At 40.8% G+C, this 27,844-nt stretch overlaps 1 protein-coding gene across 5 annotated transcripts; it reads left to right on the forward strand.

The window, feature by feature from the left end:
• The first annotated feature begins 408 nt into the window (after nt 1-408).
• Nucleotides 409-27,750, forward strand: ZBTB25 (zinc finger and BTB domain containing 25). 5 transcript variants are annotated; one of them, XM_070418582.1, is made up of 5 exons: nt 1,066-1,410; nt 15,442-15,621; nt 20,827-21,593; nt 21,685-21,767; nt 23,806-23,888. In XM_070418582.1, exons 2-5 carry the CDS (start codon nt 15,449-15,451, stop codon nt 23,815-23,817), a joined length of 1,035 nt encoding a protein of 344 aa, XP_070274683.1. In that variant the 5' UTR covers nt 1,066-1,410; nt 15,442-15,448; the 3' UTR covers nt 23,818-23,888. The 5 variants fall into 5 exon arrangements, with proteins under 5 accessions (XP_070274657.1, XP_070274683.1, XP_070274674.1 ...); XM_070418556.1 differs by lacking the exon at nt 1,066-1,410 and adding an exon at nt 409-442 and having other exon boundaries at nt 20,827-21,767; nt 23,806-27,750; XM_070418573.1 differs by lacking the exon at nt 23,806-23,888 and having other exon boundaries at nt 21,685-21,909.
• The last annotated feature ends 94 nt before the right edge of the window (nt 27,751-27,844 follow it).

Here is a 27,844-nt window from a genome sequence, read left to right on the forward strand (position 1 = left end):
GACACGCGGGCGCGTCTTTCCCCAGCCCCACTCCCGCTCTGAGGGGGCGCCCATGATTTTGCACAGCCTGGGGAAAGTCCCCGGGTCACGCGGGCGTGTGGGCAGCCTGTAACGCTCAGGCTCGCCCCCACGCTTCCGCCTACAGAGTCACGACTGGGGACTGTGGCGGAGGCGCCGAGCGCGGGCCGACCCCCTCCTGGCCACTGGAGCGGGCGGGCGGGCGGGCGAGCTGGCACGTAAGCACGCACACTCCGGCCCCGGCGCCCCTCGTTCGCGGCTACCCGGCGCGCAGTCACGTGGGCCCGTCACGGGGCGGCCGGCGCGGGAAGCCGCGCGAGAACGGCCCATGGGGTGCGTGAGCCGGCGCCGCCGCGTGACGTTGGCGGCGCGGGAGCTGCCCCTCCCGCATGGAGGGCCCGCTGGCCGCCGCGGCGGCGTCTGGGTAAGCGACTCGGCCCGGCCCCCGTGGGCTGCTCCAGGCTCGGTCCCTCCCGCCGCGAGCCGCCCGGGGCGGCGGCGGTCTGCAGCTGCGCCGGTCGCGGGACAGATGCAAGTAGCTGGGGAGAGGGGTGTTTTGGGTCCGTTTGACATGTCAATCAGGGCAAAGAGGAAAATGGCAACCGCGAGGGAGCGCTGGGCCGAGGATGCCCGAGCCGCCCGAGCCGCCCGCACGAGGCCGTGGTCGGGGCCTGGCGCAGGCTGGGACGGCGCGCGAGGGCGCCCGCTGCAGACCGGGCTGCGACTCCGCGCGAGCAGCCCGACCTCTCCCGCGAGTGGGCGCGTTTCCAGGTGCAGCCTGCAAACGGCCAGTGTCTTCCCTCTCCCCCACCTCCTTTGTGATTACTTTGTTTCTAGAGCAGGAAGTACCCCTCCCGACTCATGATTCATTTCTTTCTTTTTTCATATTAATCTCATTCTGAGCACATCCAGGTTGTCTTTTTAAAGCTTGTCGCATGTATCACTTTCCTCCCCTGGCTCGCGCTCATTGGGAGAAAACACGCTGCTCAAGCAGCCCCTGGACCGCACCTGGACCTTGACAGCAGCTAACTTGTTTCCTAAATTAACGCCTGGTTCCCCCCAAGGGATTACATCGGGCATGTATTCTCTTGAGATGATATCAAGTCTTTTTGGTAAAGCTGTTCATTCTCACAGGATTTTGCCAAGTGTGTAGAGTACACTTTGCAATTAAAGATTTTTTAGCTGGAAGGGGCGGTATAGAACAATCCAGTGCATCCCTCTTGTTTTACAGATGAGGACACCGGCCTAAAGGGCGAGCGTGCCGCTTGATTGAGGTCCTGCACCTCTTGAGTAAGTGGACTCGAGGGCTCCGGACACCTTGGTCACTGTTCTCTCTGCCACACCAGGAGTGCAGTGCCAGTGTAATCCACTCATAGAGACTATCTGTCAGAGGTGATTATACTTGGCTTGATCCAGAGTCTTGAGAAATCAGATTTGGCCAGTGTGTGATGGCTTTGGTATTTTTAAGAAATGGGACTGGCACTATTTCTAGGGGAAATAGAATGGCTGTAATGTACTTTGAAGCTCAAAGCTCTCCCCCCCCCCCCCTCCCCATTCAGCCCTGTTCTCTGCAAGAATAACCAACATTTGCAGCGCTGTTTGCTTCCATAAGGTTAAGGCACCAAAGTCCACTTTAGCAATCTGTTACGTTTTAATTAAGAATGAACTGTTAATCCATTATCAGACATCAGCTCTTTAATAGGGACCAAAACAATGATGGGTGGGACATAGAATAGATGAGTACTGTGGCTGCGAGGTTATTAGGAAGCAGTGAAACATCACAGGCATGGTCAGCAAAAAGGGAGGGAGGGACCTCGCCAGACTTGCTACACCTTTTTGCCCAGCCCTGCCCTGAATGTCTTATGTGGAGGGAGTGGAGATGGATCCTGCTCAGGTTTGGTTGCTTTTTATTAAGTACCTGCAGTGGCTAGCCGCTAGCTGCTTTCATAGATGAATTTCTTATACTTACCAAAAGGAGGTAGTATTGTCTCCATTTTTCAAACAAACCAGGAAATAGGCTCAGGGATTTACTTGGCTTCAGTGATACAGCCATTTGCAGTAGAATTCAAGCCTAGGTCACTTATCTCCCCAGTCTAGTCTGTGCTCTTTTGCACAGACTATATCTCACTACCACTCAAGCCAGGAAGGGGATGAGAGAAATCGCCTGTGGCTGATTTATTGGCGCCTGTGGTTGCCCAGAGAGGCTGAGCAGGACTTTCAGCTGCCCTCTGTGCCTTAGAAAGTGGAGCTGTGTGCTTCCACCCTATCTCCTGAGGGGAATATGAAGGAGCCAGGCTGTCTAGCTCTGGGGAGGAGGGGCCCAAGTGCCTTGGCCGTAAAATATCCTGGTGAAGGCTGTGCTGGGAAGTGTTGCATAATGCCCTCCCCACCACTGAACCAAAGTGATTTATTTGCAGTGGTCTGTAGGTGCTGCTTGACCGTCTTGTTCAAGCAAAACTGGCCCATTTTAGTAATAACAGGACCAGAAAAGAGTTGGGGGTTTTATATGATTGCAGACTTTTTTTTTCTCGTCTTAAAAAAGCAATGCAGGTGCTCTTATCTTGATAAATTATAAAGTACTTCTACACCACTTCCTGTGCTCCCTTTCTGCTCATTTATTCCAAATTGCATGTGAACTTCAGTCTTTTGATAAAAGAATACTAAGAAAAATGCTGCTTCAGTTTATAGTTACAAGCACAGACTATGGAGTCAGGTCTAACTTTTGATCCCCGCTTTATACCATTTGCTAGTTGTGTGTCCTAAACCTAGGTTTTTCCTCATCAGTAAAATGGAAAGAGAAAGAACACATATAGTCACAGTGAGGATTAAAAGAGATAGTGTACATAGAGCACTGAGCACGGGCCTTGCTCATGGTACTTACTCATTCTAATAGTAGCTATTGATAACTTGAACAGTATCATTCCCTCTAGGATAGGAAAGATGACTATTTGAACTTGCTTCGGAAGAGTGGAGGAAGAGGAAATAAAGTGTTTGAAGCAAACATCCGTTTCAGGGTTATTGACTGAATTTATTAATACTTCTTTCCCTTTGCTAGCAGGAATTGTTTTTTTTTATCTTATCTTTAGAAAAAGTGGTTAGTATAGTGTTAGTAGTTATTTTTTGGAATTTTTCTTATTCATTTCTTCCCTGGTTACAAATCAATATACAATGACTTCTTGTTCCTTCTGAAAAACCCTAGACACTTGAAGCAAAGGGTTTCATTAGCCCATGTGGATAACGTGTTTGTGGAGCATTCCATGGCAAACAAAGTGTTGGTTTACCTATATTCAGAAGTTATAATCATTTTTGTTTGTACTGTGTTCTAGATCTGTGCTAGCACTGTTGTTTTCCAACTTTCTCCAGTCCTTGTAGTACCTTATTTTTTTCTTTCAGAAATGCAGTCTTCTTCTTCTTCTTCTTTATTTTTCTTTTCTTTTTTTTTTTTTTTTTTAGTGGACTAAAAAGAACCTTTTCCTTTTCTTCACAGGTTTCTGATTTTTTTTTCAAGGTCCACTAGCACTTTGCACAGACTGGTGTTAGCATTTTTGTTTGCCTGGTGCTGTGGCTTTATCAGGCATCCCACATGTTGGTTAGATGGGGGTTAGAGATGTGATATAGGCTGGCTGTGTCTGCCAGCAGGTGGTAGGCCCCAAACTAACGTTTCCCTGTTCCGTTAAAGGTTTCTAGAGCGTAACTGATCTTCCTGTGTCATCTACCATGATTGCTTCTTACCCTCTAATATAATATTCTCAGTGATTTTTACAAGCAGATGCCTAGAATTACTGCAGATCTTATCTCAAACAATATTCTCAGATTTGGAATTTCCACATCAATTTTTAGATATTATGAAAATAGGTGTAATGGTGTATGAGAGTAAATATCTCTTTTTTCTAAATACTTTTTTAAAAGAAGTCTGAAAATGGTGTGTTCCTCCTTTGTTCCCACTGCCCATCCTACTAGCTTGGGAGCACTTTTTTTGCTGTTAATCCTCACCTGACGATATTTTTCCATTGATTTCTTTTTTCTTTCTTTTTTTGTTTTTGTTTTTGTTTTGTTTAGAGAGAGGGGGAGAGACAGAGAGAAACATAGATGTGAGAGAGACACATGCATTGGATCCATTGGTTGCCTCCCCTACGCACCCCAACCAGGGCTGGGGATTGAGCTTGCAATTGACTTGCGTGCCCTTGACCAGAATCCAACCTGGGACCCTTCAGTCCATGGACCGATGCTCTATCCACTGAGCCAAACCTGCTAGGGGTGGGAGTACTTTTGTTTCTTAATGTGGCTAACTGGTTAGTTTAAAGTTACAATTAGAATTATAATTGTTGATTTTTGTTCACTTAATGTAATTGGTATTATTCCCACATTTTTAGCACTTCTTACGAAGTTGCTTCTTTTTCTCTGTGAAGTAGTCTCTAAAGCAAGCATGTCAAACTCACGGCCCACAGGCTGCATGCAACCCACAACGAATATTTTTGCGGCCCAGCCAATATAACGGTATGTAAGAAACGTTTTAATAAGAATTTCGTAACAATTTTTATACTATCCTGTTTTACATAATTATTAATAACAAACTCCAATGTTCGCTAATGACTGATTACTATAATCATGTTGCATTCATTTCCTTTTCGAGCCCGTGCACCATTTCTCTCCACTAATACTAGCAGCGAATATTTTACCAGCCGATGGCCATGTCATTAGTCTTGGACTGACTTGTTTGGTGTGTGCAACAGGAAATATTTCGCTTTCGGAGAACAAGAAAAATAGGTTTATTTGCGTTACGCTTATTAATTTGTGCAATTATTCAGTGTCTGGTAAGTTAATGTTCAAGAAAAAATATTAATTTTTATTAAAATGTTCTATTATTTTATGTTAACGATTACTCATTTATTTCAGCCCTTTGTATTGAGCATGTCTCTATCAAAATAAACCTATGTTTCTATGAAAATTGAAGCTTTGGTTTTTTTTTCGGCCCACATAAACTTAAACCTTGTTTATTTGGCCCATGTAAGCCTTTGAGTTTGACATGCTTGCTCTAAAGCAGTCATTCTCAACCTTGGCTGCACATTAGAATCACCTGGGAATCTTTTTAAATTCCTGATTTCTGGGCCTCATCCTCCGGAAATTCTGTTTCTTTGTTATGGGGTGGGACCACAACATTAGTTACAAAGAAACAGAATTTCCGGAGGATGAGGCCCAGAAATCAGGATTTTAAAAAGATTCCCAGGTGATTCTAATGTGCAGCCAAGGTTGAGAACCACTGCTCTAAAGTTTCTAATGCCGTGGCTCTTAATTGAGGTATCTTATTAGAATCACGGAGCTTTTTAAGGAAGGCTCAGTGCTTTATCCCCAGCTATCGTGTTTGGGTTAGTCTGGAGTAGGAATTAGACTTCAGTACAACTGTACATGGAAAGTTTTATAATAGAAATAAAAGCCACTATTCCAGGATAAAATTATTTCTGCAAACATTCTTTCTCTAGGTTACACCTTCACAATCATATGAAAGTACCATTAAAAAGTTTAAATCATTGTATAAAACCTTTTATCATGTGGCAGATTGATTATCTCTGCTTTTACCTTTTTATTTATAGCCATGAGTGAGTATCTCAAAAAAGCTGTACACATTTCTCTGCCAACTTTCTTGTCTCCTTGCCTTAATTAATAATAAAGTCACAGAGGTAGGAACCACAGAGAAAATATCTAAGACTATTTGTTTTCCACAGAAATAAATGTCTTACTCCTTTAGATCCTTTTTTTTTTTTTTTTTAAGATTTTTACAGCCTGAGAGAATGAAAAGCTATGTATTCCAGGACATTGTTCTGTCTACCCTAGGTCTGAGAGTCATCTAACATACAATAGATTTTTTCAATAAATTAAAATCAAAGATACTGAATATCAAGCTAACTTTGAATTAAACAAATGTAAATACTGATATAAAGCTGTTCTAGTTTACTTAGTTTGAGCTAATCCAGAGTTAATAAAATCTAGTAAGTAAAGAAGATTTTTGTAGTCTCAAATAATGCTAACCCCATTGTAGTACAAATACCACTTTGATAACAGATACAGCATTTTAATATGTAGCACTCATATTTTTGGCTCTAGTATTTGTAAATATAATAAAATGATAAATTATTTTTCTGCAACCTCTCTCACATCTTAAAACTTCTACCAAAAATTCTCAAATGTAACTTCTAAGATCTTTCTGTATGCATAAGAAACTTTGGCTGTTCCACATACTAGAGAAAATAAAATTGATGATCAAAGAAACTATGAGCAAAGGCTACATAAAAAGCCTAGCCGATAAATTGCAAAGTGGGTTGTATTAGGGAATGTTTTTAGTGACTTTGTGATGGATTGGCTTTATTGACTTGAGATAAAATCCGCTTATTTTGCCTTCAAATAATCAAAGGTCTATTATTATGAAAACAAGTTGGAATGAACCTATTATGTACTAGTATATTAGTTGTGGGTTGTTGTTTTTTAATACATCTGAATTTGTTTCATTTCATAAACTTAGAAAATTTATCCCTTTATTTCAATCAGTATATTTGTAAAATCTGCCATCAATATATATATGTTGAAAGTTCTAGAAGGGGGTTTTGAAGAAAGAGCTTTGAGTTTAAAGTCATACTTGAAGTACTACCAGCATCATCTAATAACTAGTTATCTGACTTTAGGTACCTCTCCCACCTTCTCGGAGCCTGTGGTTCCTCAACTATAAAATGGAACTAATTTAGTACCTGCTTTGTTACTGCATAGAATCAAAATAATATAGTGTAGGGCAGATTTCTCAAAATGTGGTCCTTGGATGCCTTACTGGTTTGGCTCGGTGGATAGAGCGTTGGCCTGCGGACTGAAGGGTCCCGGGTTTGATTCCAGTCAAGGGCATGTGCCTTGGTTGCGGGCACGTCCCAGGTGAGGGGTGTGCAGGAGGCAGCTGATTGATGTTTCTCTCTCATCCATGTTTCTGACTCTCCTTCTCCCTTCCTCTCTGTAAAAAATCAATAAAATATATATATATTTTTAAATGTGGTCCTTGGAGGTTCCTGAAACCCTTTCAGTGGGTCTACAAGGATCTCTCTTTTGCAAGGCCAAATTCTCTTCATATTTGTGAACCAAAACATGGCAACAGATTGAAAGGAGAAGCATAGAAAAGAACCCAGCTATATTTTTTAAAGCCTGGTATTAAAGAAGATTGTAAAATAGCCCTAGCCGGTTTAGCTCAGTGGATAGAGCATTGGCCTGTGGACTGAAGGGTCTCAGGTTTGATTTCAGTCAAGCTCATATGCCTGGTTGCAGGCTTGATCCCCAGTAGGGGGCGTGCAGAAGGCAGCCGATCAATGATTCTCTCTCATCATTGATGTTTCTATCTCTCCCTTTCCTCTCTGAAATCAATAAAGATATATTTAAAAAATAGAAAAGAGGATTGTAAAATATAAAACAATGCCACCCTTCTCACTTTAAAAAATGTTTTAGAAAAGAAAATGTATTGTTTATGTTATATAATGGGTTTATTGTTATAAATTAATAAATTTAAAAATTCCCACCTTTAATTTTTCATATAGTAACTGTTGATAAAGAACCCACATAAACAACAGCTCTTCCCAGTCTGTAATACTTTTCTTAAGGGTGTAAATGGATGCCTGGCCGGTGTGGCTCAGTGGTTGAGTGTGGACCCGTGTACCAAGAGGTTTCCAGTTCAATTCTGATCAGAGCACATGCCTAGGTTGTGATCGATGTTTCTCTCTCCCTTCCTCTCTCTCTCTCAAAAAAAATTATATATATATATATATATATATATATATAAACATATTGTTTTAAATATAGTTTTATTGATTTCAGAGAGGAAGGGAGAGGGAAGAGATATAGAAACAATGATGAGAGAATCATTGATCAGCTGCCTCCTTCATGCTCCCTCCTGGCTGGGGGTCGAGCCTGCAACCTGGGCATGTGTCCTTGACCAGAATCGAACCCAGGATCCTTCAGTTCACAGGCCAAGGCTCTATCCACTGAGCCAAACCAGCTAGGGATATATATGTGTGTATATATATATATATATATATATATATATATATATATATATATATAATTTTTTTTAAGTGTAAATGGATTTTGAGACCAGAACTTTTTAGAACTGCTGATCAAGGGTAATAACTGAATAGTTTCTATTAAGGTTGAGATTTATAAAAGTTTATAGTTTTACTGAGATAAAAACTATAAACTTGAAAAAAAAGTCTTGAAAACTACCAGATGTCATCCACAAGTGACAAAATGCCCGCAGAAACTGGAATGAAGACTATACTTGGAAGAAGGGAACAGCAGTGGATAAATTTCCATTTTTATGGCTTTTATCCTGAGAGAAGCCCCCAGTTGGTGACATGAGGGGATGGCTAAAACTGGGATAATAACCGGTAATCTTATTGGCTTGAAGAAAGGAGGACAGAGTTCAGAGTGACCACACAGCTGGAAAGTAAGCAGGAAAACCTTAGAAAGGACGAGTGAAAGGGCTGAATACTGCATATAAACTCAGCTCAAATCTCTAGCCAACCCCTAAACTGACACATGTGTTGAACAGCCTTTAAACAGCATACCTAACACAAATATCTGAACCATAGGGAGACAGAACTTGGAGTTTAAGTCCAGCCTAGTTAATTGTCTGCAAAAACAAAAACATCAGTACTCTTTGGAAGACTATTATAGAATCTAAAGTCTTTAGTAATCACAGTGTCTAGGACAGTGGTTCTCAACCTTCCTAATGCCGCGACCCTTTAATACAGTTCCTCATGTTGTGGTGACCCCCAAACATAAAATTATTTTCGTTGCTACTTCATAACTGTAATGTTGCTACTGTTATGAATCGTAATGTAAATATCTGATGTGCAGGATATATTTAGGCGACCCCTGTGAAAGGGTCGTTCGACCCCCAAAGGGGTCGCGACCCACAGGTTGAGAACCGCTGGTCTAGGCTATTACCAAAAATGAATACACATATAAGAAACAGGAACTTATCCCCCTAATTAATGGAGATTAACCCCAAGATGACCCAGAGGTTGGATTTGGCAGAGAAGATCTAGAGCAGCTATTATAACTATGCTTATGGATGTAAAGCAAAATTAGGTAGTAATGTGTGAACAAATAAAAAATCTCAACAGAGAAATAGAAAGTAACAGATGAAAATTTTTGACCTGAAAATACACTGAAAGGTTAAAGTCAGTGGTGCATGGGCAGGCTAAATAGTCAGCTCAGACGGTAAATAAAGAAAAATTGAATTTATTTAAGGAAAAGTGGTTGCAGGATGGGGATATCCAAAGGGAAGGGCTACACAGCACTGAGCCAGAGGGTATTGAGTCTATTATGGCAGCAAAAATACTTGAGTGGAAAAAGGAAGGGCAAAAAAGAAGCACCAGGAGAGCCTAGACCGGGCTGCTTTGGCTCTCTGGGAAGTCAGAGAAAAGGGAGCCTTAGAAATAGGCTCAGGGGATTAACCCAGGATGAGCTGCCCATTGTTCCAGGTTGCTAGTCTCATGGGGTTCCTTAGAGTTTGGGGGAAGGAGAGGGAGAAAGGAATGGCACTGGATGCTCCTTGGAGGGAGAGGGAGCACTGGATCCTTTGTCCTGAGCATCTCGCTCTTTCAGGTGGAAATCCTAGGGGAGGTCCCAGGGAAGGGTCTTAATGGAATATTCATCAGCTTTCCAGGTGTGCTCTTTCCAGGTCGTGGTCTCCAGTGATTGGTTGGTGCCAGGGTCATTAGTCAATGTGGCTGGTCCTGAGTCAGCCACTGTGTCACCTGTCTGGTTTTGCCGCTCTTCGGGCCTGGAGCTGAAATACAACTGAGGCCTAGATGTTATCTTTTTTTCTTAATTTTTAATTTTTTTTAAATTGATTTCAGAGAGAGAGAGAGAGAAACATCAATGATGAGAGAGGATCATTGATCGGCTGCCTCCTGCACGCCACCTACTAGGGATCGAGCCTGCAACCCGGGCATGTGCCCTTGACCAGAATCAACCTGGGACCCTTCAGTCCGCAGGCCGATGCTCAATCCACTGAGCCAAACCGGCTAAGGCTAGATGTTATCTTTAGGGAGGAAAAGATCAAGGGTCCAAACCACATGACCAGTGGTACACTAGGGGAGGATAGGTTACCCTGGGGGGAGGTTCTTGTTTTCCTAGTTTTGCCCCTTGCTAGGCATCCAGGGCTCTCTGCCCTGTACATTTCTGTACCTGGCCCATAGTCCTTGCTCTGCTCATGTCTGATAATATATACTATCTGCAATAAAAAAAATTCACTGAATGGATTTAATAGATAAGAAATGACAAAGTGAGTGAACTTGAAAATAGAAATTATCTGAAGCAGAAAGAAATAAGTATACGTGAAAGTTCTTTATAAACTTCAATGCTCTATGTTAGCATTAAGGAATTATTATTCTAGTTTCCTTTCAAGGCCTAAACTTAACCTCTTCCCTTTGCATTAACTTCTAATTTGTAAATCAATGACATCTAAAAGAATACTTTTGAATACTCTCTCCTCACATTGACCATTTCCTCTCCACTGTCAGAAAAAGAAACCCCTCTTTTCTCCATGCCTAATTGCTATGCTTATACTTTTGATTGCATTCCTTCTGGCTTCTCGAGGTGCCACCCCCTCTTTAGCCTGAAAGTTATCTTCAATCTGCAGCAACCTCAATGACCTATCTTATTTGTACCTACCCCTTATGGCTGCTGCTTTCCAGTATAACCTTGCAGTCAGATATTTTGCTTTTGCTGTTTTCCCAGATTGTTTTCATAGGTCACCAGAAACCTTTTGGTCACACACTTGCGGGTGTTGTAGCAGGCTTCATCCCGGTGTTACTCTGCAGCGTTTTCCGTCATTGCCACCTCCTCTTGCCAAGGTTCTCACCTTTCCCTCACCTCCCTTATCCTCCCCCAATGACAGTGTATTCTCTTATTTCTCCTCTCCCCCTTATTGTATCTTTTCTGTGTTGTTCAAGGATTTATTCTTACCTGATTTTCTCTTCGTTTACGCGATAGTCCCATTCACTCGGCAGCTTCAGCCTTGTCGTTTTAGAGGACCTCCTCTCCCTCTCCAGCCCTGCTCTCTCTCGAGCCTCCGACCAGCATGTTGTCCCTACTCTGATCACTAAACACGTGTACTCGGATGTCCTAAGTGAACACTTGAACTCAGTGTGTCCAAAGTGAAACTTGACTCTTACCAAGCCAGTTTCTGTGTCTCTTCTTTGGCATTCCGAGACCCTGCCTTTATATCAACTCCTGCACATGGCAGTTACTCTGCCAATATGACCTGAAGGAATGAACAGTCTTCCAATTACCCAAGCTGAATTCTGAGACTCACCTTTGACTTGATCTCTGGAGCTGACCACATCCAATCTGCTGCCAAGTCACGTCAGCTGTACGTCTGGTGGATCGTTTTCTTTCCTTCATTTACACCATTGGATATCCCAGTAGGCTCCTTGTTCTTTATTTCTCCAGGCCTTTCACTTACTAATTTTTAAAAATATATTCCAACTAAACTGACTAGTCTTGACTCAGAAGCCAAATGATGGTGGTGGTGATGATGATGAGTGCTATTTATTGAACACTTCCTATGGGACCACATTTCTAAGTGCTTATATGCATCATCTTAACAACCTGTAAGGTAGATACCATAATTACCCATATTTATAACTGAAATGGAGGACTAGAGAGTTGTGTTTTGTGAAGACCACACAACTAAGTGACAGAGCAAGAATTTTAATCCAAGTTGTCGGATTCCAGAGGTCAGGCTTTAACTAGTACACTGTTCTCCCTCACAGAAAACATCTTAACAGACACCACTGGAGTACCTTTTAGTTTATATTCAGTGAGCTGGCTGACCCCATCTTGTTATTCACTTCCTTTTGTGCCCTGACTGGGATCTACCTACTTTTGTTGTTTTTTTTTTGTGCCAAACGGAATTCTTCAGTTATCTATATATTTATATCCCTCCCTGTAATTCTAGGCATTCTGTTTTTTTCTGCCTGCAGTGCTATGTTCACCTTCTGCCTATTCGTCTAAATCCAGTTCAAATGGCTTATTTTCCTTTGGGTTTCCTGTTATTTATTCTCCCTCACTTAACTTGTTCTCCGAGCTGCTCTATGGCACTTGTCACTTCATGTTGTAATTACTATGTTTTATCTCCCCTGTTAGCTTATAATCTTCTTGATTTCAGCATCTGTGTATTTTTTTTTTCTGTCCCTATGCCTTGTGCAATGCATGCTTTCAAATATTTTTCTTTATTAAATTTCTCTTCAATAAATATTTTTTCAATAAGTGAATTTTACTGTTACTCATACACCATTAACCACAATATTTTTTTATATGTGGCTTTTTAGTGTGCCATTTTCATTTTCATATGGTTCAGTAGTTCATTCTATTAATGTACTGTGTGTGTGAGTGTAGAGAACTGGTGAAAATGTTTATGATCTAGGGGGATTTTTTTGAGACAATTTATAAGGCTAGTTTAAGGTACTTCAATTTGACCCATTTCAGAGAATCTAAAATCCCCAATAGGGGACATGCAGGAGGCAGCCGATCAATGATTCTCTCTCATCATTGATGTTCCTCTTTCTCTCTCTCCCCCCCCCCCCGCCTTCCTCTCTGAAATCAATCAATAAAAATATATATATATATATATATATATATATATATATATATATATATTTTTTTTTTTTTTTTTTTTTTTAATGAAGGTAAGTTCTTGTTGGAGCATCATCCTGTACACCAAACAGTCTGGGTTTGATTCCTGGTCAAGGTACATACCCACATTGCAGGTTCAATCCCCAGTCCGAGTGGGTGTGGGAAGCAATCAATTGATGTTTCTCTCTCTCTCTCTCTCTCTCTCTCTCTCTCTCAAAATATAAATTAAAATTTTAATTAATTAAAAAAACATATCCTCGGGTGAGGATTTAAAATTTTTTTTAAAATAAAATAATGCAAAATAAAAAATGAAGGCCTGGAGTGGGGTGAGGGTAGGGTGGAAGGGTCAAAAAGGGAGAGAAAATGAGAGACATCTGTAATACTTTCAACAATAAAATAAAAATTTTAAAAATAATAAAATTAAAAATTAGGGGGAAGGGATTACATGTAGGTACAGTGGGGCCTTGACTTACGAGTTTAATTCGTTCAGTGACGGAGCTCGTAACTCAAATTACTCGTATGTCAAATCAATTTTCACCATTACAAGGAATTGAATGCTAGGCTGATGTTGTGGCGTTCACTGTGACGTTCGCTGCGCCAACTAGCGGTGGGGTATCTAAAGCTGGCTCGTAACCCGAATTTTAGCTCGTAACTCAAAGCAAAAAATCGGCCGAGAGACGGTTCGTATCTCGAAAAACTCGTTAGTCGGTACACTCGTAAGTCAAGGACCCACTGTATATATTTATGATATAAAATTTGCATAAAAGGTTTTGTTTTAAGTTTAAACAGTATGGTTCCCTCCACCCTTAACTCCCTGCTCCCTCGTTTCCCTCCCAGGAGCAAACATTTTACTCCAAATATTGCTGAGACTTCCCAGGGCCCCTTGCTGTCTAATCCCGACTATTCACTCGGCTCCTCTAGTTTGTGTGTCATGTTCTCTGGGAGGTAGAGAGGGAGGACATTTGAGTCCTGGAACCCATTGCCTGAGTTTGAATCCCCTGCTCTGCCACTCACTAGCAATGACCTTGGGTAAATTAACTCTCTGTGCTGATTCAGTTTCTTTATATGTAAGATTCATTGAGTAGTCCCTTTCTCATTGAGTTGTACTGAGAATTAGTGAAATATTGCTTGTCACATAGGAAGCTCTATATAATGTTAGCTATTTTTATTACATTATCACTCAGCTGTCTGCTGCTCAAGCTATTGCCAATGCCCGGATAGCTAACCCCACAGTCTAATCACTCACTTGCTTATCCCTTGGACTCTCTGGCTAGGAAGGAAACTTCCGTCTCTGTTTAGGTCTGCTTTTTTAGAGGAGGTTCTCCCAGCCCCCCAGTGGTGCCTCTATACCATAGCTGCCTTCTCCCTAAAGCACCAGGGTTCTCTGAACAGTGGGGTGGAGAAGGTGGTCAAGCATAGCCTCCCACCTCTCTGGAGCCACAGCATCTTGAATGCCCTGGTGCTCACACTAGACTTCTCTGCCAGAATTCTTTTGCATGTTCTCCCTCATGCATGATTTTTCCCTGAGACTAGTGCACCCATCCAGCATTCTACTTCCATCAGGACTCTCTGTACTTATATGTGTCTGAAACCAGTTAAGATCAGGGTTTAGGTTCTTTCCCATGAGACTCCCAGGCCTCTTGTAAATCAGAGGATGTGGCTTGACATCTATTTTAAGGGCTCCTGACCTTACTGTGACTGGTAAGTTTCCCAAACATTGTATGGTAGTTAGGGCACCAGTGTCCCCTACACACACCGAGGACCCCTACGGAGCAGACACCTCTACCCCAGCCAGGACACACTGTTACGTTATTAATATTTATAGCTAACATTTGAAGAGCATTTCAGTTACACAGTGCTTTTCACCTAACTTCTCTTAGCTCTGAGGCAAGGATCAATATCCCATTCCCATTTGTCCGGTGAAGAAAACTGAGGACTAAAAACATTGGTTGCATAGATAAAAGAGGACAGGCCTGCCTTCTGCTCCTGTGTCACTCATACCAGGCTACCTTCTTACCAGACAAAGAAAAGCCATAAATGTTTATGGTTTCAGCAGAATTGGTACTGATTGTCAAATTAGGAGGATTTAGTGTTAGCTAAGTTTGGGGTGAAATTAATAGAAAATTGTTGACCAGTATGCTGTACAGCTGAAACTAATACAAAATCTCTCTCTCACACACACACACACACACACACACACACACACACACACGAGTGAGAGAGAAGAAAGGATAGAGAGAAATATCAATTTGTTGCTGCACTTATTTATGATTCATTAGTTGATTCTTGTATGTATGCCCTGACTGGGGAATCCAACTGGCAACGTTGGTGTATCAGGACGACACTAACCAACTGAGCTACTCAGCCAGGGCGATATAAAATAATATGGAATATAAACTGTAATTAAAAATAAAAGAAAATTGTTGCCCTAGCTGGGTGGCTCAGTTGGTTGGAGCATTATCCAATACACCAAAAGGTTGCTGGTTTAGTCCCAGGTCAGAGCACGTACCTAGGTTATGGGTTCCATCCCTGGTTTGGGTGTGTTTGGGAGGTAACTGATCGATGTTTCTTTCTCACATTGATATTTGTCTCCCTCCTTTCCTCCCTTTCTAAAATCAATATCCTCAATGAGGATTAAAATAAAGAAAATTATTGAATAATTTTACTTAAATGTAGGTCTCCTTGTACTCAGGCTTATGTGAACTGTAGCCAATTTTGTAATTAAAATCTTTATATTCTCCTTTTTCTTAGAGCCACAATGGACACAGCTAGCCATAGCCTTGTCCTTCTGCAGCAGCTGAACATGCAACGAGAATTTGGTTTTCTGTGTGATTGCACAGTTGCTATTGGAGATGTTTACTTCAAAGCCCACAGAGCAGTGCTTGCTGCTTTTTCTAACTATTTCAAGATGATATTTATTCACCAAACAAGGTAAGGATGTGCTTTTGCAAATCTGAAGAGTTTTAATACTGTGGTATGTCTAAACCTTATAATAACATCATTTGGGGGATTCTTGTTATGGGGTCACATAAGAAAAAAAAATTGTTATATATTTTTTATATATCAGTAATTAAATGCAATGTGAAGGATTCATATTGGAAGATAAGAATAAAAACAATAATAGCTCAAGTTTATTGAAGGATTATTTTATACAAGCACTAAGTATTTACCTGATGTAAATTATACTATTGTCCATACTATTTTAGAGAAAGGAAATCAAGGCTCAGTTGTTAAGTAACTTGCCCATCCAGGATTATACAGCTACTAAGGCTAATAAGTTAGACTCAAACGTAGATCTGTGCTGTTAAAGGTCTGTGCTCTTAATCACTAAGTTGTTGATTGTATTCCATAACACTTTCATATCAAGGTTTCGATGTCGTAATTCTACTCACCTTATATTCCATATTACAGTTCAAAGGTCATTTGTTTCAAATATTTTTTCTAAAAGCTTTTTTGAATTTAGCTTACCCCAATAGAATAGGTATGTAGGCAGAGGGCTGAGAAGTGGTGTTCACATTCTGAGCTCTTGGTAAAGAATAGCTTTATTCTATCCTACGTTGAAAGTAGTAGAACAGTCTATGATTTTTTAAAAAGACCTTACATGAAATACTTAGGATTCCAGCCTGAATTATACATTTTTAATTTTATTTATTTGTTTTTTGAAAGTTGATTTTCTCATTTTTTTAAATCCTCACCTGAGGATATGTGTTGTTTTTTAAATTGATTTTTAGAGCAAGAGATAGAAAGAGAGAGAGAAGCATCAATGTAAGAGAGAAACATCAATCAGTTGCTTCCCGTTTGTGCCCCAATCTGGAATCAAACCCACAACCTCTTGGTGTATGGGATGATGCTCCAAACAACTGAGCTACCCGGCCAGAGTTCAATTATACATTTATTTAAATTGTTCATTCATTCAACTATTGATTGAGCACTTAAATGTTAGGCACTGTACCAGACCCCAGCAACAATATAAGTTATACTCCTTGCCCTTGAGAAATTTATAGTCTAATTAGAGGCCCAGTGCATGAAATTCATGCAAGGGGGCAGTGCAGGGGAAGGAGTCCCTCAGCCTGGCCTGCACCCTCTCCAATCCGGGACCCCTCAGGGGATGTCTGCTGGCTCCTAACTGCTCACCTGCCTGCCTGCCTGATCACCCCTAACTGCTCCCCTGCCAGCCTGATTGCCCCTAACCACCTCTGCCTCGGCCCCCACCACCATGGCTTTATCCAGAAGGATGACTGGAAGATGTCCCGTTGACCTGGTCTAATTAGCATATTACCCTTTTATTAGTATAGATAGAAGAGTAATGAATGTAAAGAAAATAATTGCTGTGTAATTGCTCTCTCTGTACCTCAGTTTCCTTCTCTCTAAAAACACTAGAATAACGTACCTACCCATGGTGTTGATAAAATAAATGGACTAATAAAATTAAAATGGTTAGAACAGGAGCTTTGCACTGTTAGTGTTATTAATAATTAATGTAATAAGTCTATAATAGAAGTGTTGCACAAGGTAAAGTGGAGTGTCAGCAGCCCTATTTTGAGAAGATTGGAACAGGATTTACTGGTACAGAGGCCCTAGATTTTAAAGGATCAGGAGTTGTTCTACAGATGTTGTAGAAGAATGCAAGAAAGTTTATTGAAGGTAGAGGAAAACATGCATGAAAAATGCAGATATGAACTAGTCTAGACCAGAATGATTGGAATGTATGGCACAAAGTGGCGAGGAGGTTAGAGTCGGAGACAAGTAATGGGTAGCCTTTTCTGCCATGCCAGAGTTTCCTCTCTGTGTCGATGCAGAAACTAGATTAGAAACACTTCCTTCATATCAATCTAATTTGAGAGCTATGGGTTGGCTCACCTCTTGTACCTGTTGTGTACCAGGTACCTTGCTAAAGTAAATCCAGGAGATACAAAGGTGGCAGCCTGCTGTGTGTTATCTCTTGGGCAGTGAAAATCCTCAGCTAACAGAGCTCTGTGCTGATACAGAAAACACCTGCCACAGACTGTGAAGTGAGTGGGTCAAAGCTAAGAGTGAAGCCCAAAGGGAATCCCAAGATCTCAGGACTAAAGAAATGGATTGTCAGCATACTGACACCAGTGCTTTCTGATGCACTCACTCAGACTTTTGCTTCAGGGGAGTCCATGGACTGATTGCATTGTTCCTTGACATCCAACACTTACCTCAGGTTGTCTTTATCCTAATTTTTCAGGGTGTTTCCTGATTTCTTGTTACACAGTTATTTCCATCTGTTATCTGAATTCTAGATTCATATGTAAAAAATTGGCTTGGGACTTATTTTAAAGCTTTTCAAAGTTATCCCTGTATTCACTTGTGATTTAAAGAGTAGATATATTAATATAGTTTGGAAGACAAAATAAGGTTAACATAACTTAAATTCTAAATATTACCAATTTCAATATACTCTTTAAATTTTTAAAAATATTTTCATTGTGATAAAATATATATAACATAAAATTTGTCATTTAACCATTTTTTGTACAATTCAGTGGCGTTAATTACATTCACAATGTTGTGCAACCATCACCACTTTTTATTTCTAAGGCCTTTCATCACCCCAGAAACTATATCTTTTATTTCTTAAAGTATTACAAAGAGTATTACACATCTCCTTTTTTCCCCCCCTTGACATTCCCCCTGCCTCCCGCACCCCCCAGTGTCTTGTGTCCATTGGTTATTCTCATATGCATGCATACAAATCCTTCGGTTGATCTCCTACCCCCTCCCCCCCAATGCTCCCCAGGGTTCCCACTGTAGTTTGACAGTCTACTCAGTGCTGCTCTGCCTCTGTATCCATTTTTGTTCATCAGTCTATAATGGTCCTTATTATCCATAAATGAGTGAGTTCATGTATTTTTCTCAGCTTCCCAGGAGCAGTCTCAGTCTCACAGGGGCCATCTCAGCCTCACAGGGCCCGTCTCAACCTCACAGGGGCCGTTTCAACCTCACCAGGGCCGTCTCAACCTCACTGGGGCCGTCTCAGCCTCACAGGGGCCGTCCCAGCCTCTCGGGGCCGTCCCAGCCTCACGGCGGCCACCTCGGCCCTACGGGGGCTGTCTCGGCCTCACGAGGGCTGTCTCAGCAACACGAAGTTTGGCATTCTGTCCTTTGTTGGGCAGCTCCTTGCTGGACAAAATCTCCAGGCGTTCCTGCTGACTGAATATCTGGTATGCTTGCTTGGATTTCGTTTTCTACCAAGTGCACAGACTGCCTGTCTGCCATCTCCCAGTGTCCCATGTGAGACTGGATCTGGTGGACCTGCCTGTGCATTTGCTGGTACAGCGGTTCCACATCGCTGGCCCAGTCGGCTCCGGCTCCGGCTCCGGCTTCCTCCGAACCTGATTCTGCTTCTTGAGTGTGTCCCTTATGTATGCGAGGAGTTGAAATCTGCATTCTGCTGGGCCGGGCTGCAAAAGTGCCAGTGGTTCCCTTTGTGCCACTGGCACAGCTTGGGTGGGGATGTAAATTGAGTAGGGCAGGGTCCCTGGGAATCACCAGGGTGGAGCAAGGGGCAATAGCATCTCCGCGACTCCTCGCCTCTCCGTGACTCTGCGTCTCGCGACCCCGAGTGCCGGCGAGCAGCTCCGAGAGACAGCCACTCTCGCTCTCCCGCCGTTGCAAGGCCGCCTTGCCTCTCCCTGTAGGTGTCTGGGACCTCAGGATCCCGCCCTAAACAAGCTCAGTGGATTTGAGAGTCTGCATCCCCTTCCGATTGAAAAAAACCGCGCATCCAGTTGCAGCCCGCCTGGCGTGCAACTCCCCACCTCTGTTCTTGGCGAATCACCAGGGCAGGGCAAAGGGCAATGGCGTCTCTGCGACTCCTCGCCTCTCCGTGACTCCACGTCCCCGCATCCCCGAGCGCCAGCGGGCAGCTCTGCGAGCAAGCCACCCTTGCTTTCCAACCCGTTGCAAGGCCGTCCCGTCTCTCCTCGTAGGGGTCTAGGACCTCAGAATCCCGCCCCAAACAAGCTCAGTGGACTCAAGAGTCTGCAGCCCCTTCCGATTGAAAAAAACCGCGCATCCAGTTGCAGCCCACCTGGCGCGCGACTCCGTACCTCCGTTCTTGGAGTCTCTGCACAATCTACTCAGTCTCAATGCTCTTCTTTCTTTCCTTCCAGTTGTAGAGCTTCCACTGGGCCAGCTTTCCCATGGTTCTGAATGATAGCTGTCTGTCTTATAGTTGGTAGTCTCAATGTTGTTGTGGGAGGCAGCACGCACAGGTCTGTACCTTACGCTGCCATGTTGGTTCTCGAGAAATAATCTTACTTGAAAAAAAATAAAAGAGGATATGAAAATGTCCAATCAAAAGATGATAAGCATCTGAAGAGACATGGTTTGTGATTCTAGAAATGAAAAACGCTAATTAATTAAGCCCATACTTCCCACTTCAGAAACTATATCTTTTAAGTAACCATTTTTCACCACCACTCCCACAGGCTCCTGGTAACCTCTAAACTATTTTCTGTCTCTATGAATTTGCCTATTCTAGATATTTCTTATAAGTGGCATCATACAAAACTTGTCCTCTGGTATCTGGCTTATTTCACTTACCATATTTTCAAGGTTCATCCATCTTGTAGCATGTATTAGAACTTCATTCCATTTTATGACTGAGTAATATTCTATTGTATCTGTGTGCCACATTTGTTAATCCATTCATCTGTTGATGGACCAACTCTTGGGTTGTTTCTACCTTTTGGGTAATGTGAATAATGCTGTATTGAACATGGGTATTTATTTGAGTCCCTGTTTTTGGTTATATACTCAATAGATTTTTTAAGTTCTTCAAGAGCAGAATACCTGTTTTATTTGTAATTTTTCTACTCCCTGGCAGCTAGTATCACTTAGGAATCACTACATAAACATTGAACTAATCTGGATATCTGTCTATTTCCTAACTTTCGGCAGTAGATTGGAGACATGAAGACTGGTTGCTCGGTCATAAAACCGGTATCCAATGAAAGTTTAAACTTTTGTTGCTGTGTTTCATCAAGGCAAATTGCTAAGTTTGAACTTCTTAGGAAAAAATTGCTTTAGCCTAAGACTATATACTGTTAACTAAAAGACTAACTAGGTTGTTTCATTTTGTGTGGGTCTGTTTTTTATTTTTAACAGTGAATGCATAAAAATACAACCAACTGACATCCAGCCTGACATATTCAGCTATTTGTTGCACATTATGTACACGGGGAAAGGACCAAAACAGATTGTGGATCATAGTCGTTTGGAGGAAGGGATTCGCTTTCTTCATGCCGACTACCTTTCTCACATTGCAACTGAAATGAATCAAGTGTTCTCACCAGAGACTGTGCAGTCCTCAAATTTGTATGGCATTCAAATCTCAACCACCCAAAAAACAGCTGTCAAAGAAGGGCTGGAGGTCAAAGAAACGCCTTCCAATAACAATGGAAACAGAGCTGCTGTCCAGGGTGACCACCCCCAGTTGCAGCTTTCTCTTGCTATTGGGCTGGATGATGGCACTGACCAGCAGAAGGTCCATCCTGCAGCCCAGGCCTTGGAGGAACACCAGAAGCCTCCAGTGTCCATCAAGCAGGAGAGATGTGACTCAGAATCTGTGATCTCCCAGAGCCACTCCTCATCCTCATCCGAGATGACAGGCCCCATGTTCACCGAAAGTAGTATCAAAATTCACTTATGCCATTACTGTGGAGAACGTTTTGATTCTCGTGGTAACCTAAGACAACATCTCCATACCCATGTGTCTGGATCTCTCCCATTTGGTGTCCCTGCTTCCATTCTGGAAAGTAATGACCTTGGTGAAGTGCACCCACTTAATGAAAATAGCGAAGCTCTTGAATGCCGCAGGCTCAGCTCCTTCATTGTCAAGGAAAATGAGCAACAGCCTGACCACTCAAACCTGGGTACTACAGAGCCTTTGCAGATCAGTCAAGTGTCTTTGATCTCCAAAGACACAGAGCCAGTAGAATTAAACTGTAATTTTTCTTTTTCAAGGAAAAGAAAAATCAGTTGTACCATCTGTGGTCATAAATTTCTCCGAAAGAGCCAATTGCTGGAACACATGTATACACACAAAGGTAAATCTTACAGATATAACCGATGCCAAAGGTTTGGTAATGCATTAACCCAGAGATTTCAGCCATATTGTGAAAGCTGGTCTGATGTCCCCCTGAAAAGTTCTCGCTTGTCGCAAGAACAATTAGACTCATCTTGTGCCTTAGAGTCAGAGCTCACACAAGAAAATGTGGACACTATCCTAGTTGAGTAGGAGTTTCTTCAGAATTTTTATATCAGTTCTGACAGAATTCACATGCATTTTTTATTCATAAATTATTTTTCTCCTCAAGTTCTGTTAACTTTTCTTCTTTACTATTTATCGATAGTTTTAACATTGTCGTAAGATATTAATTCATGGTTTTTAAAATAACCTTCAATGAGGGCTGTGAATGTCTTATAAATTAATTCACAATTTGGAAATCAAAAATCAATGTAGTAATATGGAACTTTAGAAATAAAGAGTTATTTATAGAATTTCTAAGTTTTTCCAGGTTGTAGAATCAGTAAAATCAAATTAATATGAAGTAAATGAAATATTTTTTAAAGAATACTCTAGACTGGCACTTTTGGCTAATGTTTCACATGAATAAACCCCTAAAGAATTATTTTTAAATATTTTCTGCCATATAGGAAATTAATAGTTATTTTAATGCATAACTATGTTATAATGTATAAAATGTGTTTTAAGCATAGCTATACCAAATCATGAGTAGTTTTTAAATTATGTTTTACTTACTAGCTCTGCAACATTTTACATGGCTTTTATTTACCTTTTAACATTGTGAGCATACCTCATTCTTAATAGAAAATATTTTAGTTAAAAAAAAAAAGAAAAGGAGCAGGGTCAGACATAAAAAATCCTAAAGAGTAACAGGTACATACACAGAGATGACCATATGAAACAGAGATTCAGATAAATCTGCATTGACTAACACCCCAGTGTTATTACCTTAATCCAATGTTTTCTTATTTTTTTAAAATATATTTTTTATTGATTTCAGAGAAGAAGGGAAAGCGAGAGGTAGAAACATCAATGATGAGAGAGAATCATTGATCGGCTGCCTCCCGCATGCCCTCTACTGGAAATCGAACCCACAACCCGGGTATTCCCTGACCAGGTAGCAACCATGACCTTTGAGGACATTTTCTGACAGCATCAGAGTTCAGTCAGGAGGGAGCTCAAAGAGTAATCCACCTCATTCTAAGGGTGTGAAGGTTTTCTCTGGGTAAATTGAGGTTAGCTGAATTATGAAGTGATAAATTTTTCTTGAGGGTTGAATGAAGAAAACCATTGGGCATTGTCTAAAGGAGTCAAGTTTCTACCTTAGACAAGTGAGTAAAGCTTCCTGGGGTCAAGACTGATATGTGCTGAGAGCAAAATCTATCTATGGATATAGGATCAATTGTATTGTGAGTGGTTAAAGTAAATGTGTTGCCCTTTGGGGTCAAAACTTTAATCTTTTTTTATTGATTTCAGAGAGGAATGGAGAGGGAAAGAGAAAGAGAAACATCAATGATGAGAGAGTCATTGATCAGCTGCCTCCTGCACACCCCACACTGGGGATTGAGCTGGCAACCCAGGCATGTGCCTTGACCAGGAATCAAACCATGACCTCCTGGTTCGTAGGTTGACGCTCAACCACTGAGCCACGCAGGCTGGGCCTTTATCGAATGTTAAATTTAAATCACTTAAGTAATTATTCTAACTCATACTGTTCTCAAATATATCATCTCATAGGATGAACACAAATATTAACATTGATTTTCATGTACAGTGGGGCCTTGACTTACAAGTGTCCCAACTAACGAGTTTTTCGAGATACGAGTCGTCTCTCGGCCGATTTTTTGCTTTGAGTTGCGAGCTAAAATTCGGGTTACGAGCCAGCTTCAGATACTCCACCGCTAGTTGGCGCAGCGAACGTCACAGTGAAAGCCACAACATCAGCCCAGCATCACGTGTCTCACTCGTTCACTTCAAGCGGTTAGCTCTTAGTTGAAGCATCAGTGTTGTGCTCACATTTGTGCTTGCAGTTATTTTGCAAAACTTCGTTTTTTCAGCCATGGATCTGAAGAAAGTAAGTGCGAAGGACAGTGCTGAGAAGAAGAAGCGGATGATGTGCATTGAATTAAAGAAAGAAATTATCAAAAAACATGACCAAGGTGTGCGTGTAATCGACTTGGCAAAGCAGTACCAGCGTAGCACTTCTACGATCTGCACCATACTGAAGCAGAAGGAGTCGATACAGGCTACATCTCCAGCCAAGGGCGTTAAAATAATTTCTAAACAGCGGACATCTATCCATGAAAATATGGAGAAGCTGCTAATGGTGTGGTTAACGGAGAAGCAGCTCGCAGGAGATACCGTGACGAAGGCTATAATCTGCGAGAAGGCACGAGCTATTTACGCTGATTTGCTGCAGCAGACCCCAGGCACTTCAATGGACGAGGCATCCGGCGAGCCGTTTAAAGCCAGTCGGGGCTGGTTCGAAAATTTTAAAAAGAGGACCGGCATTCACTCCGTTGTCAGACATGGTGAGGCAGCCAGCGCGGATATAAAGGAAGGTGACATCAACGAGCTCATCGAGGAGCACTCCGAGGAACTGACAACGCAGGAGCTAAAGGAGCTACAGACGCAGCAGCACACGGAGGTTTTGCAGGAAATAGATGACACGGAGGAGGAGGAGGAGGAGGAGGTTATCTCTATAAGTGAGATAAAGGAAATGTTGGGAATGTGGGACAAACTTTCAGACTTTATTCAAAAGAAACACCTAGAAAAAATTGCAACTGGGTGTGCGATGGAGCTATTTAATGACACTTGCCTAACTCATTTCAGAAATATTCTGAAAGGGAGGATGAAACAGATCTCATTGGACAGGTTTTTATCGAAAACTCCTGTAGATGAAAGTGATGAAAGCGTGGCGAAAAGGGCAAAAATCAGCAAATAAGATTCAGTTATTCAGTTCAGCCTTTCTCCTCCAACTCCATCAGCATCTTTAAGTCGTTTGATCTCCAAGGTAAATGCTATACATTAAACTTAATAAAACAAGTTTATTGCACTACATTCTATTGTTCAGTATTGTGTTTTTATACAATACAGTGGGGCCTTGACTTACGAGTTTAATTCGTTCTGAGACTGAGCTCGTTAAGGAGCTCGGTAACTCAAATTACTCTATCAACTCAATGCAAAAAATCGGCTGAGAGACAGCTGGCATCTCAAAAAACTCGTTAGTGGGACACTCGTAAGTCAAGGCCCCACTGTATTCGTTATTTTTTTTAAATATGTTTTATTGATTTTCTACAGAGAGGAAGGGAGAGGGATAGAAAGTTAGAAACATTGATGAAAGGGAAACACTGATCAGCCGCTCTCTGCACGCCCCCCACTGGGGATGTGCCCACAACCAAGGTACATGCCCTCGACCGGAATCGAACCCAGGACCCTTGAGTCCACAGGCCGATGCTCTATCCACTGAGCCAAACCAGTTCTGGCTGTATTCGTTATTTTTAAATACATTTTTCTTATTTAAAAACATTTAACAAAACAATTGCGGTGTTTTTTGGGTGTCCGGAACGGATTAATGGCATTTCAATTCATTGTAATGGTGAAAATTGATTTGACATACGAGTAATTTGAGTTACGAGCTCCGTCATGGAACGAATTTAACTCGTAAGTCAAGGCCCCACTGTATTTTAGGCTATTTAGGATATATTCCTTAGCCATCTTCAAGTAAAATTTTATTTTTTTTCTCATTTTTATTGTTTCCCATACATTTTCTGACTTTTCTCTGTTCTTTACTACTTCCTCAGTCATTGGTCCTTGACACAAAAAGTTTGTATCTAAAGGATGTGATTAGGGGTGCATATAAGTTGTGGGGTAGGGCAGTAGTTCAGGCCAGGGTCTGGACAAATGGTAAGAGTTTATTTGGGGTTGATTGGCCATGATAGACAAATTTAAAGCAGAAACATATCTACATTTGTGGGGGTTGAGAAAATAGTGGTTAACTGTATTTTTATTCTTATTCACATAGTTCTTTTATTATTAGGAATTCAAAGCAAATGTTCTTTCCTTAGTCTTCATGCTATTCTCTGATTTAGGAAGTGGAAAAATATTAACTCCATTTTATAGAAAAAAATCTCCAAAGCTGGGTTCTGGAGAACCAGTGAATAGTAGTGTGGGAACTGACCCACTTAATTTGTTTTCATTTGTTCAACAGGCATATTTTTAAAATAACTGGTATGACTAACATTGTGTCCTGAGTGTATTTTTTAAAGATATGATTTCTCACTTAGAAGATTTACTTTGTATAAAAAAAGTTCTTCCAGCTAAACCCTTTAATGTTGACTAATCATCTGTAAAATGTAGCTAATAATTTTAGCCATACATAATGGTTTACATCATTATTACCAAACTAAAAACTGGAAGTGCTATATGCACCTTAATCAATGTATCAGACAAATATTAAACAGACATTTTCCTCTTGGATTAGGTTAGAATTTTTCCCTCTTTTCCAGATTCTACACATAGTTATTTCCTGGAGAAAAACAGACTATTTTAATAATTGTCCTTATTAGCATATTATAAGAACTCACTATCTGATAAGTGCAGTCTGACGCATAAGAAAACCAGAATTTCTTGATTTATATTGTATCTTTTGAGATTATTATTTCTTGCTCTGATTTTCTATTTGTAAAATAGATATAAGCTATCCCTACCTCACAGGGGTGTTGTGAGGATTTGTATTAAAACTGTGTTAAGCTCTTATTATTATTGATAAAAACCAGTCATATAAAGAAAACTATATGTATTCTATTAGTATAGCTGAATCTGTTAACTTCAATATTCCAACCCATACATTCTAGAACATCTTAGAAGCAGTCATATACTATTCAATACTCAATAATTGACAGTATTCCTATTTTTACTTTTTACAAATACTCTAGAAACAACAGTGTTGCCAGAATTCCTATTCTACTATAGCTTAATCATTAGTATTTTTCTTTAGACCTTGCCAAGAAGGATATTAGTTCTTTTTCATTTTGGGGAATAAAACCTTATCAATTTCAGCTTTATTGAAAGTTTTTCCAAACATATTGTTTATACCTAGGAAAAAAAAGAAAAGCAATAGTGAAAATATTTTTATTTCTTTGATGTAAGTCATTTAAAAAGTAGATGGGGACAAGAAATGGAGTGGTGATTATAACAGTAATTCATTATGTTCTATTAAAATAGTATTGGAAAGGCTTCATTTAAAACAGAAGGAAACACATATAAATCATGGAAAAAGAATCTGAAAATGTATAATTCCACTAATGTTGATTTTTACAGGCATATATAGTCTTGATGGTGTAACTCAAATCATTGATAAGTACTGATTTTTTGTAGTAATCGAAGGAAGAGTAGGCCAAGTGGCGAGTTTTCATAATATAATCTGTGACTTGGTATATTTTAAATTAAGTGTAGTTCTGTGGCATTTTATTATAATTAACTTTTACATTCCTAGAGTGAAATCTGTTAATGAGTATTCTCTGCTGTACTTCTGTGTTTGTATGGCTGGACTTTTTGAAAACTGGTGAGATTACACAGTCCCAAACCTGGTTGTCTTAAATACAAGGAATCACACACTATGATTGTTGTCTTCAAGACCTTGAAGAATCCACTGTGCTTCAGGATGTATCTGTGCACTTGATTACTTAGTAGATATTGCCCCAGTGCAGTTCACATTAACTGTCATCAACTCTTCTATTTTGTGCCAAGTAAAATCATTAGATTAGATCAGATATCAACTTAAATACTTTCACAGAAACTTGGATTTCAAAAACTTATACAAGAAACAAGGCCCACGGAAGAAATCTTCAAATACAAGTAACACATAGCAAGATACAGGAGCCTGAAATCAATAATACATTGTATGCACTGTGAGTTTGCTTCAGAAACATTCTTTTAGAAAGTTTTGTATAGAAGAAAAACAGTGGATTTGATGTATTTTATCATGACAAATAAATTAATGTGACTTGATCATAAACAATCTTTTATTATCTCAGCTTATAGAATGTGTTTTTATATTTTATAGTCATGTCTGCCAAATACCTTCCTAGTGTC

Source organism: Myotis yumanensis, unplaced genomic scaffold, assembly GCF_028538775.1.
Source record: "Myotis yumanensis isolate MYYU_CA2020_CCGP unplaced genomic scaffold, mMyoYum1.0.hap1 SCAF_1, whole genome shotgun sequence".
NCBI lineage: Eukaryota > Metazoa > Chordata > Mammalia > Chiroptera > Vespertilionidae > Myotis > Myotis yumanensis.

What these genes read in the sequence shown, in the direction of transcription:
- ZBTB25 (XM_070418556.1), top strand. Translation starts at nt 15,449, where the DNA reads ATGGACACAGCTAGCCATAGCCTTGTCCTTCTGCAGCAGCTGAACATG. An exon ending in ATATTTATTCACCAAACAAG is followed by an intron (nt 15,622 to 20,826) that starts GTAAGGATGTGC and finishes TATTTTTAACAG; the next exon opens with TGAATGCATAAAAATACAAC. An exon ending in ACACATGTATACACACAAAG is followed by an intron (nt 21,768 to 23,805) that starts GTAAATCTTACA and finishes TCGTTTTTTCAG; the next exon opens with CCATGGATCTGAAGAAAGTA.